This window comes from Alnus glutinosa, chromosome 4 (assembly GCF_958979055.1).
Source record: "Alnus glutinosa chromosome 4, dhAlnGlut1.1, whole genome shotgun sequence".
NCBI classification, from domain to species: domain Eukaryota; kingdom Viridiplantae; phylum Streptophyta; class Magnoliopsida; order Fagales; family Betulaceae; genus Alnus; species Alnus glutinosa.
Window position 1 is genome coordinate 9702321 of NC_084889.1, and position 19037 is coordinate 9721357.

A 19037-nucleotide genomic window follows, 5' to 3' on the forward strand; every position below is an offset into this window, starting at 1 on the left:
TTGCTCACCATCATTATTCGGTGCAGAAATGGCAAGACATGTAATGCCTCTCAAGGACAGAAGATTCTTATTCAAATGGTCAAGCCTCTCCTAAGGAAACTACCCATATTGTATTTGACAGCACCCTTCACAATTATGTCCCCTGTAATCATGTGTAATTTGATAATCCCACATATTGTGGAATTGCCTTGTAGCATAGCACACCCTCTGTATATAAGACACTCACTGTAACGTTGAATAATCATCGAGAAATAAAAGCTTTTGTATTATCTCTTCAAAAGTTGCAGTCTGCAATTTCTATTTTATTTAATTATCTTTATAACAACATAATATTGATTGGCAAAAGACACTGTAATATTATTGATCAACAATTATTCCTAACCATTCCCTGGACAGATTAACTGAAACCTTTAGAACCTTACAAGTATGTTAGTGATAGATTGGGCATGGTCATCTGCAGGGTAGAGCTTTGCAAACTACTGCCACTGATGGGTCAAACAGACGGCATCCATGAACTCCTCATCAGACTCAAGAGCGCTCATGAAGTCTGGCGGAAGGCACACCTCCAAATCTATGCTTCCTCCTCCTTCATATCGCGGGAACGATGACACTTTCCCATCAAACTTGTTTGCATACCCACTGCGAAGTGCCACTGCTTTTCCCATCCCAAATTCATTACCATACATGTTGAATCTGGGCGAGCTCCCCATCATCACACTGTATCGGTCAAAAAACCGAGCAGGTTGGTAAATAAAGGGAGACTGCTGCCAGGCGTCAAGCCATCCACGGACCGCCTTGTCGGTGTGGTTAACCACGGCCTGGTGCAGCTGCCATGCCGCCCACCCAAGACTCTGTTCAAGCAGTTCACCAGCTTGGGCTACTCCCGCCACCGCGTGAATTGAGTTCCCAAAGTAGTCCTGAGAAAGGTGTGGATCCATTCTTGATCTGTTGTTGGTGGCCAGCTTACAACCGGTTATCTGATCAAGTGGTAGACGACGTGCACGCGTTATGCACCTCCAGAGGAGTGCCGACAAGGACTGGAAGGAAGAGATCTTGTTGGTTTTGTACTCTTCATTGGCCTTTGCTTTGAGTTTTGCTATGGATTCGGATGAGAAGTGGAACACTCGCTCTCTGAGCTCGGGTGCTTCAAATCTGCTGATGATCTCATCTTGGTGGGTGAAAGGGAGGTTGATGATTGGACCATAACCATCAGGAAACCATCGCTTGTGGATGGGCGGGCGCGCAATGGAGATATCATTTCCTTGTGCCTGGAAGATCTCAGACCACGAGTTAAAGAAATGCCAGTACGAAGTTCCATCAGCAATGCAATTTGTTGATGGAACAACCTATAAAGATGCCATCTTCCAGCTCCGTAACTTGAATGGAAAGCAAAGGCATGGCATATTGGCATGCCCATCATAGTTGAGCGCCCTGTCATGGTCAAAAAATGATTGAACAACTAAAGGGGAACATCAACCGGTGAAAGGATATCAGATATTGACATGTCTAAAGCTGCATGGATGAATTTAGCTCCGGGGCTGTTATCGCAGTCAACGAAAATCAAACACGAAGGTGGGTTTTCATTTTGTTGTGTCACAAGGCGGCCGGCAAGTGGGTAGAAATGGACAAGGGCGAGAGAGAGGGAGTTCTTAAGCCTGTCCAAGAGAGAATTGATGAAGCCTTCTTGGTCATCTGCTGCTGGAGGTTGGGTAAAGAGAAGGCCCTTCTGGATATAGTGCGCAGAGAGCATGGCAAGATCCCATGGTGTCAGGTAAAAGGGCCGCTTCGACTCTTCTACTGCATGCTGTGGTTTAACAAAGCACTCTGAGATGTGTCGAACTTTGGGAGGATTCGACATCAGATGGGAATTGTTTCAAGGAAGAAGGCTAACAGGCCAGGTGATTCTCTTCAATCTCTTCAATCACCATATCTTTATATAAGCTGCTCTGGTTCACTATATATACTGTTAGACTACACTCCCTCAATCTCCTCTCCGGCTCATCCAATCCCACAAATCACTCCAGCAGATACACTGCAGCCATCTCCGGATCACGATCGCCCTGACTAGGAAAGTATCGCACCTCCCTTATAAGCATGCGCTCCACTAAGGCAACTCCCACAGCTCCCCCAAGTCACGCAGACCAGCATGGCAACACATCTCCACAAGGAAACTCAATCCTCCAACGTTCATATTCTTTGTAAATAGACAGCACATTATGTGCTTGCCCTTCATGTCTCACTAGTGTATAAATATAACCTAATATCACTGTTAATAATATTGAGCCTTCATACATTACATTCTGTCTTATTTCATATACAACGAAAATAAAATTAGGATGCCTCCCCGGAGCAGGTAAAGGCAGTATACAACGAAAATAAAATTGTAATATTCCAGCCCATTGTCGATTGAGGTAGTCAGAAACTTGGTGGTAACTGGTAAGAAAGTCTGATCACCTCTTTTCAAGTATTTTAAAAGTCACTTTTTTGTGGTTTTTCAAAATTTACTTTGAAATTTAAAAATTACATTATTTTTTCTCAAAAAAAAAAATGACAAAGAGTTACTTTTAAAATGCAGATGTTGACTTCAGCTTCCTGATCGATAGCAGCACAATATTCTCTGGTTGTTTGAGGATGCATGCCCCACTGGTGCAGGTAAAGGCGGTATCTAATGAAAATATGATTATAACATTCATAGTAGACATCGGTTTTATGACCCATATATTATTTATCCACTGCTTTTCATCAAATTGGTTAACCTTCTCTCCGTGGAGTAGTATCTTCTTCATTTTAAATAAAATAATACAAATTATTTTACAGTTAAGATTTAAATTTGATGTAATTTGATGTATTAAATGGTTTACATAATTTTACATTATTTAAATTTTTAAAAGATATATTAATATTAATTTTATACACATCATTAGATACATCAATTTTAAATTTAAAGCTTTAAAAATAAACACACATCTTTAAAATATTTGTCTTTCAAGACTTAAAAAACACGTGACTCTCTTAAAAAAAAAAAAAAAAAAAAAAAAAGTGACTCACTGCAGTACTTTAATTTTACTCCTTCAAAAGTATTGATTAAAAAATTGTTTAAAAAATTACCAGATCAATAAATCACAAAACGTAAGAAACAATTTTTTTTGGGAGGTGCAGGTGAAAGGAAAGGCGAAAAATTTACTTTTTTTTTTTTTAATGATTTCTCTTCCTTGATTTTTTTTTTTTTTTTTTTTTTTTGGTATATAGTCAGATTTTTATACTAATTTATTTTTATGTTTATTTTTAAATAAAAAATTGTTCTTGTAAGTTTTTATATTTACATTTAAATATTGTTAAATATTTTAATTATATGAAATATATATAATTATAGTTACTTGAAAAGAGCAACAATTATTTCATTACGTTTCAATCAAATTTTAAATGAGCTCGTGATATGGTAGATTTAACAAATATGAAATATAAGAACTCGTGGAGGAAAACTAAATAAATTAACATTAGGTGTGATAAAATAAATTACAAGTTACACTTATACGTTTTAAATAATAATTAACTTTTATTGAATTATTTATTTATTTTGTTAGTTATATTTTAATTAATTGTAGTTTTTAATCTTACCCCGTGAAGTAAAATCCTGCATCCGCCACTATGAGTAGATATAGTCAAATAAGGGTTGAAGGCTTCAACTTGATAGAGTCAAGTTAATGGGGTTGGTAGGGGGTTGGTATAGTCAAATCATAGGTTTTATAAAATAAGTTGGAAGGATTTTCTATCACCCAATTTAGACGAAAACTTAAGTCTCTAATTTATTAGATCATGCTGAATATATAAACTACGAATTGTAAAAGAACGTCCGGTTTGAATGGGTTGTTAGGTGGAAAATTCGTCCATCATTCCAATGGTCATCACCCTCTTTCCTCGAAGATTAGTTTTTTTATTTGCTTAATAAACAGAGTTAAAAAGGGAAGAAAAAAAAAATCCTATTATAATCTATTGTTGTTTGAATTAATAAATAGTGAAGATGGCTAATTTCTCGAAGGTGTGCCTTTTTCGAATTTAGGTCCTGCAATTGAAAATTATAGGGCTTACAAATCCCATGAATTTCAGGGATGCAATTCTAATGATCTAAAATGAATGCTCTAAATTTAGTCATGAAATTAATAATAGAAAATAATAGAAAAAATTTAAGGAAAGGGGCGGTTAATTAAGGTGGTCAGACCAACATCTCACCCCGGAGGTGGCCAATCACCTCTCAAAGGATGAAAGGGTAGTTTATGATCATTTTTTAGAGTGTTCGGTACACTTTAATCATACTTATAAGGTAGCCGATCATCCCCTTAAAGGGTGAGAGAGTGGTCGAACTACCTAACCACCATTTTGGGGTGGCCGACCACCCTTTGAAAGGGTATCCTCACAGGGGTATGGTCAAACCATTTCATTTATTTATTGTGTTTTAATCAAAGCCATTCAATCAAAATGAATTGTAAAAGCCTCAATACAGCTCGTCTCTTAAACTAAAAGCCAACGCTTTTTCTCATTCATAAGCATGGAATTAATTTACTCCCAAAGACTTTACTTAGATAAATAAATGCAATGATGCAGCGGTATTGGTGGGGGCACCATGAGAAAGAGACGAAGGTACACTGGGTAAAACGGGAGAGAATGGGGAGATCAAAACAGCAAGGAGGTATGGGCTTTCGTGACTTGGAGAGTTTCAACAAAGCACTACTCGCCAAACAGTGCTGGAGAATTCTAAAGAACCCTGAGTCCTTGTCAGAAAGAATTTTAAAAACTAAGTATTTTCCTTCTGGCTCTATCCTTGATGCTCCACTAGGTTGGCGCCCATCATACATATGGAGAAGTATTTGGTTGGCCCAAGATCTTCTTTCAGAGGGCCTAAAGTGGCGAGTTGGAAATGGTAATCATATTAGAATATGGAAGGATCATTGGCTCCCCCAACATATCGCACATTGCGTCTTTCCGAGACAAGGGCTACATGAAGAGGCATACGTTTCAAAACTTTTTGATAAGGACACTAATGCATGGAATACCTCTCTGGTAAGTTCTTTGGTTCATAGGCTTAATGCCAACATTATTTGTCAAATTCCTATAGGATCGAATAGTTGTAGCGACAGACAGATCTAGATTGCCACAGTTAATGGGGAATTTACAGCTCGTAATGCCTACCATCAACAAATGGATAGGATAGCCTTGGCAAAAGGTGAATGCTCACTTATGCGTCAACACTGTTTGCTATGGAAGAGTCTCAGAAAAATGCAAGTGCCTCGTACTGTAAAGGTGTTTATGTGGAGGGCATGCATAAATGCGCTTCCGACTATAGCAAATCTATCCAGAAGAAAAATCACGCAAGACCCTTTTTGCCCTCTTTGTGGGCTTGTGGCTGAGACTACTGGTCATATCTTATGGGGGTGTGGGACTACTAAGGATGTCTGGAGTTTGTGTGGACGAAAGATCCAAAAAAGAAGTATAGAGCATGAAGATTTTGTGGCCATTATAGAGATCCTCCAACGAGATATGGAGCCTAATGACATGGAGCTTATAGTGGTGGTAGCACGAACCTTGTGGTTACGCTGGAATGTGGTAGTCCATGGGGGAATTTTTAGCCATCCTACCCTTATCGCTAGAAAAGCTTTAGACTCACTCAAGGCTTATCGTAGTGCTAACTCCCGCCAAGGGACTCACCCAGAAGATATCCCTATCACGAACTTGAGTTGGCAAGGCTTGTTGGAAGGTTTTGTAAAGGTCAATTAGGATGCAACTATGGACAAAGACAACCGGAAGATGGGTATTTGAGCTATTATTCGAGACTACGAGGGTGAGTCCGGGCTATCTTGTCAGCTACGAAAGATTACATTACTGACCAGTTATTGCTAAAGCCACTGTAGCTTGGCGAGCTGCTTTGTTCTGTAAGGAGTTGGGGTATCAACGAGTAGAATTGGACGAGATGCTCTCTAGGTGGTGCAGACCCTGAGAAAGGAAGGTTGTAATTTGAGTAAATATGGTCATATAATTGAGGAGGCTCGTGGGGTCTTAAATGATCTACTTAGTGGAAGGTTTCTCATATTCGGCGAATTGCCAATGAGGCTGCCCATAGTCTTGCAAAGGAAGAACTCATTCTTAGTGAGGAATGGGTTTTTCCTTGAGGAATTTTCACACTGTATTACTGGTTTTATCCATGTAGAACGTTGTGCTTAAATTGCTAATTTTATATAGAAGGCTGATCTACTTTAAAAATAAAAAATAAAAGAAGCAAATAAAGTTTCAGTAAAATGATTGGCCAAGAATAAATTTCAACTCTGTTTGTTAAACTCTTTATTTTGTCTTTTCTTTTCCATTCTTAAAACAAAAACATACAAAACACTCCTTAGAAACAATTTTCTCATTCATTTTACATACCAAAACACATTAACAAACAGAACAGTGTTATATTTTTCCTCAGAGTAATTTGAAAAGTCCTTAATGTGTCACTTTTGTGTTCCTAAAAAAATGAGGTGACTTTTAAAATCATCATTTAATCAAAATTCAATAGTGATCAATCACAAGCTCAATAGTGATTTTAAAAGCCAAGATTCTCTCCATTTCAAATAAAATGAATATCATCCACTTTATGGTCAGGATTTAAAGTTGATGCATCTAATGATGTACATGATTTCACATTACTTAAATTTTTAAAAGACGTACCAACATTGACTTCATATACACCACTAGATGCATCAAATTTAAATGCTGACTTTTCATTTGAAATGAAGAGGATCATATTACCCTCATTTTTAAAGGAACACAATAATGAGATAAGAGAAACTTCCAGCATTACTCTTTTACTTAACGTTTTGATACTCCGTTATGGGGCAGCTACTAGTGATTACTATGGCTGGAAAAGGAGAATTGGAGTAAATTTTTCACCAAACAAACGTTTATATAATTGGCTACACAGCTTTGTTGTACAAAATGTGTGCATATGTTGTGCAACAATATTATTCTTTTCATTATGCTTGTGGTCTTAAGTAAGAAGTGACGCGATATGTTATTGTTTCCCGTAATTGATGCTCTTATAAATGTAGCAAAAATGGCCTAAAATGAGAAGGTAGGAGGAAGGTAAAAGAATAATAATAAGGCAACAACAATGGCTGAAATCCAAATCTTTCAAATTGAGTTCAGCAATTCCAAAACACAGCTAATGTAGCAAGATAAAAGAATCCTCTACATGATATAAAACAGAGCATAGCTCTAATAAGCACCAAAGTTCAAGACCTAAAAAATTAAAAAAGAAGTCGATTCAAAGTGTTCAAACCAACAAATGCTCTCCTCAGGACCTCCATGGTCTCTGCGACTTTTGCCTTCAAAGCCTCTGGTGACTCGAGCAGATGCAGAACCTCAGTCTGGTCCATCTCTAGAAGCATACCAGTAACCTTGGCCACAGAGTCGTGCTCCAACAGATCAACTAGAGGGTACAAAGACTAGCATCTGCCCACCCATGAAAAAGAGGATAAAAAACATTAGAAGGCTAGATCACAGAATTATAACAACCTAACAGAATTATAACAACCTACCAGACGAACTGCAACCACTACAAAAAAGAAACGACAAGGTCATCATAACCCACCGTCCTCTGTTGTCAGTTGTAGGAGCATTCGCAAGAGCTGTAGCCAAAGCCTGAATGGGCATAGGCTGTCCCAGTGCAGCATCTCTCATTTGCACACCACCAACGTCGTAAGGAACTGAGAGCATGCCTCCAGCCACACCTGGCATTGGAACATCTGCATGTTGCGTCCTGGGGGAAAGCGATAGACTCGTCCCCTAGGAAACATCTGGGTGATGAAACATAATCATTTTCAATCAGACATGCAAGAAGTCAGACACAAATGAAAAGTATGAAAAATCACATTTCAACTGACCTACTGCTACATCGATCATTGGCAAAGGTTGTTGGGTTTGTTGCATAGGACCACCTCCACGGCGGCCTCCTGGGCGCTGGCCCTGCTGGCCTTGTTGGACTTGGACCATTGGAACAAAGAAATGGGACATATGTAGGAGCTCCTCCAGGCCTCATTCTAGGAACAAGTTGCTGCTGGTAACTAAATCCGGCCTACAAATTTACATTACGTTCGAAAAACTGACAGTACAATCCCCTTTTTATTTTTTTTAACAAATATTATATGGTATTATAAATTACCGAAGAAACACTACAAAAAAAATTGTTTTTCGCCACTTACAGTTCGCCGCGTGTACGGTCACTGTACACGTGGCAAACTGTTGGCCGCGTGCAAGTGGCCACGTACATACACGCGGTGGATCCGGTTGACACTAACTGCACAATTGGCGGCGTATATTTTAATACGCACGGCTAATTGGCCGCGTGTATTAAAATACGTGCGGCCAATTGGCCGCCACGTCTAAAATACACGTGGCAATATGTTTTTTTAAAATAAAAAATAAAAAATAATTTTTTATTTAATTTAAATATGTATTTAATTATTTTTTTAAATTATTGATTGTATTTTTAATTTAATTCTTTATTTTTAAAGGAAAAAATATATAATAACTGAAGAAAAAAAAAAAAAAAAAAAAGAAGAGGAAAACACACGCTCGTACGAGCAAGTTCAGTAGAGAGAGAGAGAGAGAGAGATACAGAAAGCGAGAGAGAGACAGAGACAGAGACAGAGAGAAAGAGCGATACAGAGAGAGAGAGAGACAGAGAGAGACAGAGAGAGAGAGAGAACACATGCACATGCACCGTGTATTTAACGATTTTTTTTTTTTTTTTTTCATTTGAAACTACTGTTCAGTGGCGCACGGGACAATTCCCTCGCGCCTAGCTACCTTCACAAATTCTGGCCGCGTGGCTTTAGGCCACGTGGCCAATTTTCTTATACGTATATATACATAATAAAATTTGCTTTTATTAATATATATTTAATAAAAACAATTAGCCGCGTGTATTTAATACACGTGGCCACTTGGACGCGTGTAAAAATACACGCGGCCATATACAAAACTTAATAAAATTTGTTTTTATTAATATATATTTGATAAAAACAATTGGCCACGTGTATTAAATACACACAGCCAACTGGACGCGTGTAGAAAATACACGCGGCCAACTGGACGCGTGTAAAAAATATACGCGGCCAATGCCGCCAATTGGACGCTTGTAAAAAATACACGCGGCCAATTGATAATAACAATTTGCCACGTGTATTAAATACACGCGGCCAATTGGCAGCGTGTATAAATTACACGTGTCCAGTTGGCCACGTGTAATTAATTACACGCGGCCAACTGTGATGCGCATACCTCTAGCCACGTGTACTGTATACACGTGGCTAATTGGACGCTTGTCTACAGTAACAGGTACTGTACACACGCAGCCAATTCTAAAGTTTTTTGTAGTGAAACCCCAGGACAAGGATAAATACAAAGAAAGAAGTACAAGACCCCTATACCTTAAGCTAAAAAAATTTGACTTGAACAGAAACCTACAAAATACATAAATATTACAGGGACAACAATGAGCTACTCTTACATTTAGGCACAATCAACAAATAATAGAGGGCAGATCTAGCACCTAAGCCAACAAATAGTTCAATAACATTTAAGCATCTCAGGCAGATTGTGGAAAGAAAAGAAAAAACAACAAAATCACCCCAAACAGAATCCAAAAAGGGGACCGGCACCGGGAAGCGCCGTCACCGGCGACTGCACGTGTAGGACATACGCCTCCACCAGGGATCTCCTCTGCAGCAAAAGTCCGCAAGAAAACCCCGGAACCACTAGTGAACCACCCACCGCACCCTGGAGGACAAGCCGTGACCTACACCCGCCAGACTAAGGAGTGGCGCATGCAGGCCATGCGCCGAGCGTGAGGAACTGGCACGACCGTGGTTGGATGCTGCTAGACCAAAGAAAGTCGGTGACCCCTGTGAAGAGGCGCGTACCTTGGTAGAACCTGCCGGAGTGAACATGACACTAAAAAAAAAAAACCCAAAACAAATAAACCAGGCCAGAAACTCTACTGGAAACACACCAGAAAGTCGCTCCTCAACCCAAATCCTATAAAGTCTACTGGCAGAGAACATCAACCACCACCGGATCTAACCCTGGGGAACAAAACGTCACAGTCCTAATGGTTGGAAGACACCTAAACTCCACTGGATCTAACCAAGGAGGAACCAAAAAAAAAAAAAAAAAAAAACCTCCCCCACCTAAGAAGGGCAAGGAAGAAAGCACCACCAGGAGAGGGTGTCAAATGTACCACAGCAAAGACTCAACCTCTCTCTCTCTCTCTCTCTCTAGAAACTCTCGGGACCCTCTCTCTCTAGAATTAAGAAGCAGAGATTTCTATTGCCAACTAAAGATAACACCAGCACAATCCCGTTTTTCTACTAACTAAAGATTTATTAGTCTTTTTCTTTTTAGCCTGTGTTAAAAATACAATCCCGTTTGCCCTTGAGTTGCGGAACGTACCACTCCATTTGACCATGGGCTGTCAAATATACCACCCCGTTCAATTTTGAATTGTTCTTAATTTTACTGATCGAAAACTATACTTGTCCTTTCTATCCCTTCTCCTTTAAATTAAACATCATACTAAAAACTAAAAACTATTTCAATGCGTATGTTTCTCTTTACACTAATGAAATCTTCCTTAAAACTTGTCTAAAAAACTTGTTCTCGAAACTCTTTTCTACTGATCATAAAACTATTCGAGAAATTGTTGCAATGCAAAAGCTACGTAAAACATTTTTACTTGTCGCTAGCTCTTGCTTAATTAAACCGTCTCAAATCTCTCCGACACACGCAATAACTCATTTCGTCAACGGTAAGAGATATAATAATAGTCTAATAGTACGTAGGCTCTTTAGGTGTAATGGGTCTAATAGAGTAAGTGGGCTGGATTATCACAAAGGCTTGGGTAATGGGCTGGACTTCTTACAAAGGCCGAAATGTGCGTTGGTTTAATTTGTTGTAGGGAAGTTCGCCGATCGAGGCCTGACTCAATTGCACCACAAACACTAAAACATATAAAAATTATTTTATATCAAAACAACGGCAGCCTCAAATATTGAGTTACTGATTGTTTAAAATTAAACGGAAGAGTTGCCGAATTGTTCAACTTGAAGAAGTATATTGAAGAAGGTATCTTTTAAACGTTGTTTATACTAAACTGCTCATATATGTTTTTTTATATTCCGGATTTTAGAATGGGAAAGCTTATATGGAACGACGAATGCACACACAGAAAGTGTTTGATGAAAGGCCTCAACCAGTCGACAATTCCAGAGAGGCTGTATTGTATTTATAATTCCAGTGCATAATATACATCAAAACAGAATTTTAAAATTATGAGAATTCTACGTCTTCGAATGATCTCTTGGTCTCCAACCTGAGTTGGTCTTTATCTTCATCTGCACTAGTTTCAGTTTGTTTTGGATTGCTCATTTCAGACTCCTTTGTTGCGTTAGCCACTTTATGTTCAATACGGCTGAACGCTAAGAATGAAGCTAGGTTTGACTTGGAGATTCTGAATTAAGCCCGCTTTTTGTTCTGTATTAATATTACCCACATAATTTGAGTTATAAGAGTGGAGCTCTAATCTTCCATATGGTAAATTAGTAGCTGTTACTGTTCCTTCAAACAGGTGTTTGAGTATTTGGAACAGATGATATGCCTTACAACGTGTATGATTTAGTCTGCAATTTTTTATTTTTTATTTTTTTTTATTTAATTATCTTTATAACAAAGCAAACCAGTGCAAGTGATATTTGGTGGTTGATATGGCAGTTGAAAATTCACAATGCTGAAAAAATTTTCCTGTGGAGAGCATGCCACAATCTGCTGCCAATCAAAGATAATCTGCGAAAGCGAGGTATTGTATCTGATTTTCTTTGTTCTATTTGTGGATTAGAGATTGAAAGCACACATCACATATTATGGAGTTGTCCATGAGTGATGGATGTCTGGGGGTGAGCAAGATAAAGTTTCAGAAAAGCACTTGTTGCGGATCTGATTTCTTCTAGATGGTGGAGGTTATGGTGCTTAAATGTGATAGTGATGACTTTGTGATGTTTGTGGGGATAGCAATGATTATTTGGTTCCAAAGAAATACGGTGGTTCATGTTGGTGAGTTCCTTCATCCGAATTCTATTGCTAGGGAGGTGATTACATTAGCTGAGGACTACAAAAAAGCTAATTTGTCAAAGACTATACCACCAACAGGGAACAGAAATGGAATTCAACCCAAGTGGAAGGCACCCGGGATCGTGAGGGATATGTGCACGCGGCTAGGAGTATGACGATATTGGGTCACTTAGAACCGGTAGCTGCAGAAGCCTTAACCGCATTCCATGCCTCTTTATTCTACAAAGAATTAGCTAGGTCTACATAACATTATTTTGGAAGGTGATGCACTCTAAGTGCTTAAGGTTGTGAGTTCCAATGTACGTAACTGAAGTAGAATTGAACAACTTGTGGATGATACTCGTATCATGTTAAATTCTCTCTCTAGTTGGTAGACTCTTCATATTAGTAGAATCGCTAATAAGGCGGTGCATGGCTTAGCTGAGGTGGCCATTAAACAGTTTATAGATCAGGTTTGGATAGAAGAAATTTCTGAATGTATTTTTGATATTGTTTTATTAGAGTAATCTACTTTATTTTTCTGAGTTATAAAATTATTACTCTATTATTAAAAAAAAAATATATATATATATATATATGCTTGGCAAAATACACTCTAATATTACCAAGCATCAATTACTCCTATCCATTTCCAGCACTGTTGATATCATCATAAGAATCATAGGACAGATAAACTGAAACCTTAAGACCCTTACAAGTATGTTAGCGCTTTATTTCCTCAGAAGTGATGGATTTGACAAACTACTGCTGCTGATGGGACAAACAGACGGCATCCATGAACTCCTCATCAGACTCAAGAGCGCTCATGAAGTCTGGCGAAAGGCACACCTCCAAATCTATGCTTCCTCCTTCATATCCCGGGAACGATGACACTTTCCCGTCAAACTTGTTTGCATACCCACTGCGAAGTGCCACTGCTTTCCCCATCCCAAATTCATTACCATACATGTTGAATCTGGGTGAGCTCCCCATCAACACACAGTATCGGTCAAAAAACTGAGCATGTTGGAAAATAAAGGGAGACTGGAGCCAGCCGTCAAGCAATCCACGGACCACCTTGTCAGTGTGGTCAACCACGGCCTGGTGCAGCTGCCATGCCGCCCACCCAAGACTCTGTTCAAGCAGTTCACCAGCTGTGGCTACTCCCACCACCACGTGAACTGAGTTCCCAAAGTAGTCCTGAGAAAGGTGTGGATCCATTCTTGATCTGTTGTTGATGGCCAGCTTGCAACTGGTTATCTGATCCAGTGGTAGACGACGTGCACGCGTTATGCACCTCCAGAGGAGAGCCGACAAGGACTGGAAGGAAGAGATCTTGTTGGTTTTGTACTCTTCATTTGCCTTCGCTTTGAGTTTTGCTATGGATTCGGATGAAAAGTGGAACACTCTCTCTCTGAGCTCAGGTTCTTCAGATCTCCTGATGATCTCATCTTGGTAGGAGAAAGGGAGGTTGATGATTGGACCATAACCATCAGGAAACCATCGCTTGTGGATGGGTGGGCGCGCAATGGAGATATCATTTCCTTGTGCCTGAAAGATCTCAGACCACGAGTTAAAGAAATGCCAGTATGAAGTTCCATCAGCAATGCAATGGTTCATGGAACAACCTATAAAGATGCCATCTTCCAGCTCTGTAACTTGAATGGAAAGCAAAGGCATGGTATGCCCATCATAGTTGATCGCCCTGTCATGGTCAAAAAATGATTGAACAACTAAAGGAACATCAACCGGTGAAAGGATGTCAGATATTGTCATGTCCAAAGCTGCATGGATGAATTTAGCTCCGGGGCTGTTATCGCAGTCAACGAAAATCACGCACGAAGGTGGGTTTTCATTTTGTTGTGTCACAAGGCGGCCGGCAAGTGGGTAGAAATGGACAAGGGCGAGAGAGAGGGAGTTCTTAAGCCTGTCCAAGAGAGCATTGATGATGCCTTCTTGGTCATCTGCTGCTGGAGGTTTGGTAAAGAGAAGACCCTTCTGGATATAGTTTGCAGTGAGCATGAGAAAATCCCATGGCGTCAGGTAAAAAGGCCGCTTCGACTCTTCTACAGCATGCTGTGGTTTAACAAAGCACTCTGAGATGTGTCGGACTTTGGGAGGATTCGACATCAGATGGAATTTTTTCAAGGAAGAAGGCTAACAGGCCAAGTGATTCTCTTCAATCCCTTCAATCACCTTGGTGGGATGCTGGTGGGATATTGGTGGGTTCCCTAGCATTTCTCATCTTCATATAAGCTGCTCTGGTTCATGCGGTTGATCAAAGTTATGCAGCTGTTGACTTGACTTCAGCTTCGAATATAATATTGTTTTATTGTTTTAGGATGCCCCACTGGAGCAGGTAAACGCAGTACACGACGAAAATAAAATTATAATATTTCAGCCCATTGGATGACCATTGACCACCCGATCACCATCTTGGAGGGGCCGACCACCCCTTGGAACTTGGATCTTGGAACGGTCTCCGGAAGAGAGTGACCAAGAAATGTCTCAAGGGGTGGTCCAGCCATTTCCTTTATTTATTTTATATTTTTATGTTTTTATTTTTCTTTGAAAGGTTATTAGGTAAGTTGTTTTGTTTTTTTACAATTCTAACAATTTTTTCTTTTCAAATTAATTATTGGATATCTTTTTTTTACATGTAAATTCTACGTATCGAATAATTGATTTAAAAATAAATAAATTTGTTGAAATTATATAAAAATTGTAAAAGTATTATATTTTTATCAAATGGCATGGATCAAGCAAGAATTAAATGCAATTATATTTCAGTACATGGGCCTCACGAATTCGTCTCTTTATGATAAGCAGTGGAGGCATGGAATGTGAAACTTACAAGAAAAATGATTTTCTTTCCCTTATAAAAAAAGACCCTACGACAACAGTAGTAGCGGAACTAGGTAAGGCTTTGGTCCACCCAAATTTTAAAGGTACTCCTAAATTTTATGCTTTTTATTTAATATCCCCTCCAAAATTATTAAATGCCCCCCCCCCCCAAAATTTTAAAATTGTCACTTTTTTTTTTCCTTTTTTTTTTTAACAGATATGTCCCCTCACACTTCAATGTCTAGTTCTGCCCCAGACCCACGTCAAAGAAAGGAAGAAAGGAGGAGGCAAGTGATTGGGTTCAAGACTAGTTTTGTTATTTTAAATTTATTTATTTTTAGTTGTTTGGGTTTAATGTTTAGCACTTTGATTATAGAATTTATTTTCATGATTATCCGTGGCTAATTGTCTAGTTGGGACTAAGGGTGAAGTTTAATATTTTTATTATGTATTCTTTGAGAGTATTTTATTTATTGTTCATAAATTAATAATTAAATGTTGGGGATAATTTAATTTGAGATAATTTCATGTAACAAGTTTATTTTGATTCATTATAATTTTTATTTATATCAAATACTTACTTTGTTTAATTTGTTATATTTCGAAAATATATTGGATGCTTAATTTATTGTAACATATTTTTGAAATCAAATTCTCAACCAACTCATGTTCAATATATTTTATATTTCTTTGGTTCCTAATTGTTTTATCTTCCTATTAGGATAATTAATTCTTTACCTAGTTGTTAATAGAATGTTAAGTGGATCACTGAACCCCTAGTGCTTTTTCCTGTTAATTTTCCTTAGCTCTATTTTATGTAATTTAGTTTTGTTAATTTAATCACTTCATCACTCTAATTTATAATGGAAAAAAATTTAATTTACTATTCTGCTCAATAATATGAATTTTAATTAGTGTCTATTATTCTTTGTAAATCGACCTCGTACTTACTGAAAATTTTATTACTTGCAATTGCTTGCACTTGGGTTTGCACTCTTTTTGGCGCAGCACCAATCACATAAGAACACCAAAATTGAAGTAGTTCGACTTAATAAGCTTACGTCCATGGGTGGAGATGATCAAGAGAAAATTTTCTGTTAAAAGATAAAGGCATAACACCACTCAAATCTCTTAATTCCAATACACTCAAATCTAACTCTTACACAAAATATAATTAAAGACAAAAGAGAACTTATCTTTATTCTCTAAGTCCCGTGCGGCACAACAAACAATGTGAGAATACAAAGTGAGACAATTGTTCTTGTTGTTCTATATACTCAAATTGACCGAACTTGACTTGAATTTCATCAAGTTTACAATGATATCTTACATCAATGTGCTTGGTCATCTCATGATACACTTGTTTTTGGTTAAATGTATTGCACATTAACTATTACAAAACACAATAGTTTCATCCTGCTACAAATCGATATCACTAACCAAACCTCTCAGCCAAATACACGGCTGTCATAATTACTTCTAGACTAACAGCTGTCAAATTAATTGTAGTTACGAGATTTATCCTTCGCGCGTGCGTGTATATATATATATATATATAATGATTCTTTTACAACCCTTTGACACAACTTCCACACAATCAAGACACATCAGTAGGACTCATGCATGGTGGAACCCACATGTATGGATTCCACCGATATATCTTGGTTGTGTAGAACTGCTTTTATATGTTGTTATATTCAATATTTTGGAATGGGAAAGTTTGTGTGAAGGGGGTCTAACTGGTTAAAGACATGGAACGGCTTAAACGAATGCACACACAAAGTGTTCGATGAAAGGCCTCACCAATTGACAATTTCAGAGAGGCTGTATTGTATTTATAATTTCAGTGTTTTACATCAGTTTGTATTGTACAGTAAGTAGAAAACAATCTTTATAGAATATACATTCAAAGAGAATTCTATAATTGTGCAAATTTTGTTTCTCGGTCTCTTCTGTTTCTCCAACCTGAGTTGGTCTTTATCTTCATCTGCAGTAGTTACAGTTTGTTATGGATTGCTCTGTTCAGGCTCCTTTGTTGCGTTAACCTCTACTACATAATTTGAGTTAAGAGATTGGAGCTCTAATCTTCCATATGGTAAACTAGTAGGCTGCTACTGGTCACTCAAACAGGTGTTTGAGCATTTGGAGCACATGAAATGTCTTGTAACATGTATGATATAGTCTGCAATTTCTATTTTATTTAATTATCTTTATAACAGCATAATATTGATTGGCAAAAGACACTGTAATATTACCAATCAACAATTATTCCTATCCATTCCCTAGACAGATAAACTGAAACCTTTAGACCCTTACAAGTATGTTAGCGCTTTATTTCCCCAGAAGTGATGGATTTGACAAACTACTGCTGCTGATGGGACAAACAGACGGCATCCAGGAACTCCTCATCAGACTCAAGAGCGCTCATGAAGTCTGGCGTAAGGCACACCTCCAAAGCTATGCTTCCTCCTCCTTCATATCCCGGGAACGACGACACTTTCCCGTCAAACTTGTTTGCATACCCACTGCGAAGTGCCACTGCTTTCCCCATCCCAAATTCATTACCATACATGTTGAATCTGGGTGAGCTCCCCATCAACACACAGTATCGGTCAAAAAACTGAGCATGTTGGAAAATAAAGGGAGACTGGAGCCAGCCGTCAAGCAATCCACGGACCACCTTGTCAGTGTGGTCAACCACGGCCTGGTGCAGCTGCCATGCCGCCCACCCAAGACTCTGTTCAAGCAGTTCACCAGCTGTGGCTACTCCCACCACCACGTGAACTGAGTTCCCAAAGTAGTCCTGAGAAAGGTGTGGATCCATTCTTGATCTGTTGTTGATGGCCAGCTTGCAACTGGTTATCTGATCCAGTGGTAGACGACGTGCACGCGTTATGCACCTCCAGAGGAGAGCCGACAAGGACTGGAAGGAAGAGATCTTGTTGGTTTTGTACTCTTCATTTGCCTTCGCTTTGAGTTTTGCTATGGATTCGGATGAAAAGTGGAACACTCTCTCTCTGAGCTCAGGTTCTTCAGATCTCCTGATGATCTCATCTTGGTAGGTGAAAGGGAGGTTGATGATTGGACCATAACCATCAGGAAACCATCGCTTGTGGATGGGTGGTCGCACAATGGAGATATCATTTCCTTGTGCCTGAAAGATCTCAGACCACGAGTTAAAGAAATGCCAGTATGAAGTTCCATCAGCAATGCAATGGTTCATGGAACAACCTATAAAGATGCCATCTTCCAGCTCTGTAACTTGAATGGAAAGCAAAGGCATGGTATGCCCATCATAGTTGATCGCCCTGTCATGGTCAAAAAATGATTGAACAACTAAAGGAACATCAACCGGTGAAAGGATGTCAGATATTGTCATGTCCAAAGCTGCATGGATGAATTTAGCTCCGGGGCTGTTATCGCAGTCAACGAAAATCACGCACGAAGGTGGGTTTTCATTTTGTTGTGTCACAAGGCGGCCGGCAAGTGGGTAGAAATGGACAAGGGCGAGAGAGAGGGAGTTCTTAAGCCTGTCCAAGAGAGTATTGATGAAGCCTTCTTGGTCATCTGCTGCTGGAGGTTTGGTAAAGAGAAGACCCTTCTGGATATAGTTTGCAGTGAGCATGAGAAAATCCCATGGCGTCAGGTAAAAGGGCCGCTTCGACTCTTCTACAGCATGCTGTGGTTTAACAAAGCACTCTGAGATGTGTCGAACTTTGGGAGGATTCGACATCAGATGGGAATTTTTTTCAAGGAAGAAGGCTAACAGGCCAAGTGATTCTCTTCAATCCCTTCAATCACCGTATCTTTATATAAGCTGCTCTGGTTCATGCGATTGATCAAACATATGCAGCTGTTGACTTGACTTCAGCTTGCAATATAATATTGTGATGCTAATATTCCAGCCCATTGGATGACCATTGACCACCCTTGGAGGGGCCGACCACCCCTTGGAACTTGGAACAGTCTCCGGAAGAGAGTAACCAAGTAACTTCTCAAGGGGTGGTCCTGCCATTTCATTTATTTATTTTATATTTTTATGTTTTTATTTTTCT

At 38.9% G+C, this 19037-nt stretch overlaps 3 protein-coding genes and 1 pseudogene across 3 annotated transcripts; all 4 read right to left on the minus strand.

Moving 5' to 3' along the window:
- Nucleotides 1–271: 271 nt before the first annotated feature.
- On the minus strand, nt 272–2249 carry LOC133867367 (uncharacterized acetyltransferase At3g50280-like; annotated as a pseudogene).
- A 3620-nt stretch (nt 2250–5869) lies between these two features.
- LOC133866110 (polyadenylate-binding protein 8-like) lies at nt 5870–9983 on the minus strand. Its single transcript, XM_062302664.1, has 6 exons — nt 9957–9983; nt 9737–9832; nt 7917–8107; nt 7572–7792; nt 7313–7462; nt 5870–5988 (listed from the first exon to the last, which is right to left on the minus strand). Exons 1-6 carry the CDS (start codon nt 9981–9983, stop codon nt 5870–5872), a joined length of 804 nt encoding a protein of 267 aa, XP_062158648.1.
- Nucleotides 9984–12711: 2728 nt separating this feature from the next.
- Nucleotides 12712–14391, minus strand: LOC133866026 (uncharacterized acetyltransferase At3g50280-like). The gene has a single exon (XM_062302590.1). It carries the CDS (start codon nt 14266–14268, stop codon nt 12901–12903), a length of 1368 nt encoding a protein of 455 aa, XP_062158574.1. The 5' UTR covers nt 14269–14391; the 3' UTR covers nt 12712–12900.
- A 2769-nt stretch (nt 14392–17160) lies between these two features.
- LOC133865882 (uncharacterized acetyltransferase At3g50280-like) lies at nt 17161–18783 on the minus strand. Its single transcript, XM_062302393.1, has one exon. It carries the CDS (start codon nt 18713–18715, stop codon nt 17345–17347), a length of 1371 nt encoding a protein of 456 aa, XP_062158377.1. The 5' UTR covers nt 18716–18783; the 3' UTR covers nt 17161–17344.
- Nucleotides 18784–19037: the final 254 nt, after the last annotated feature.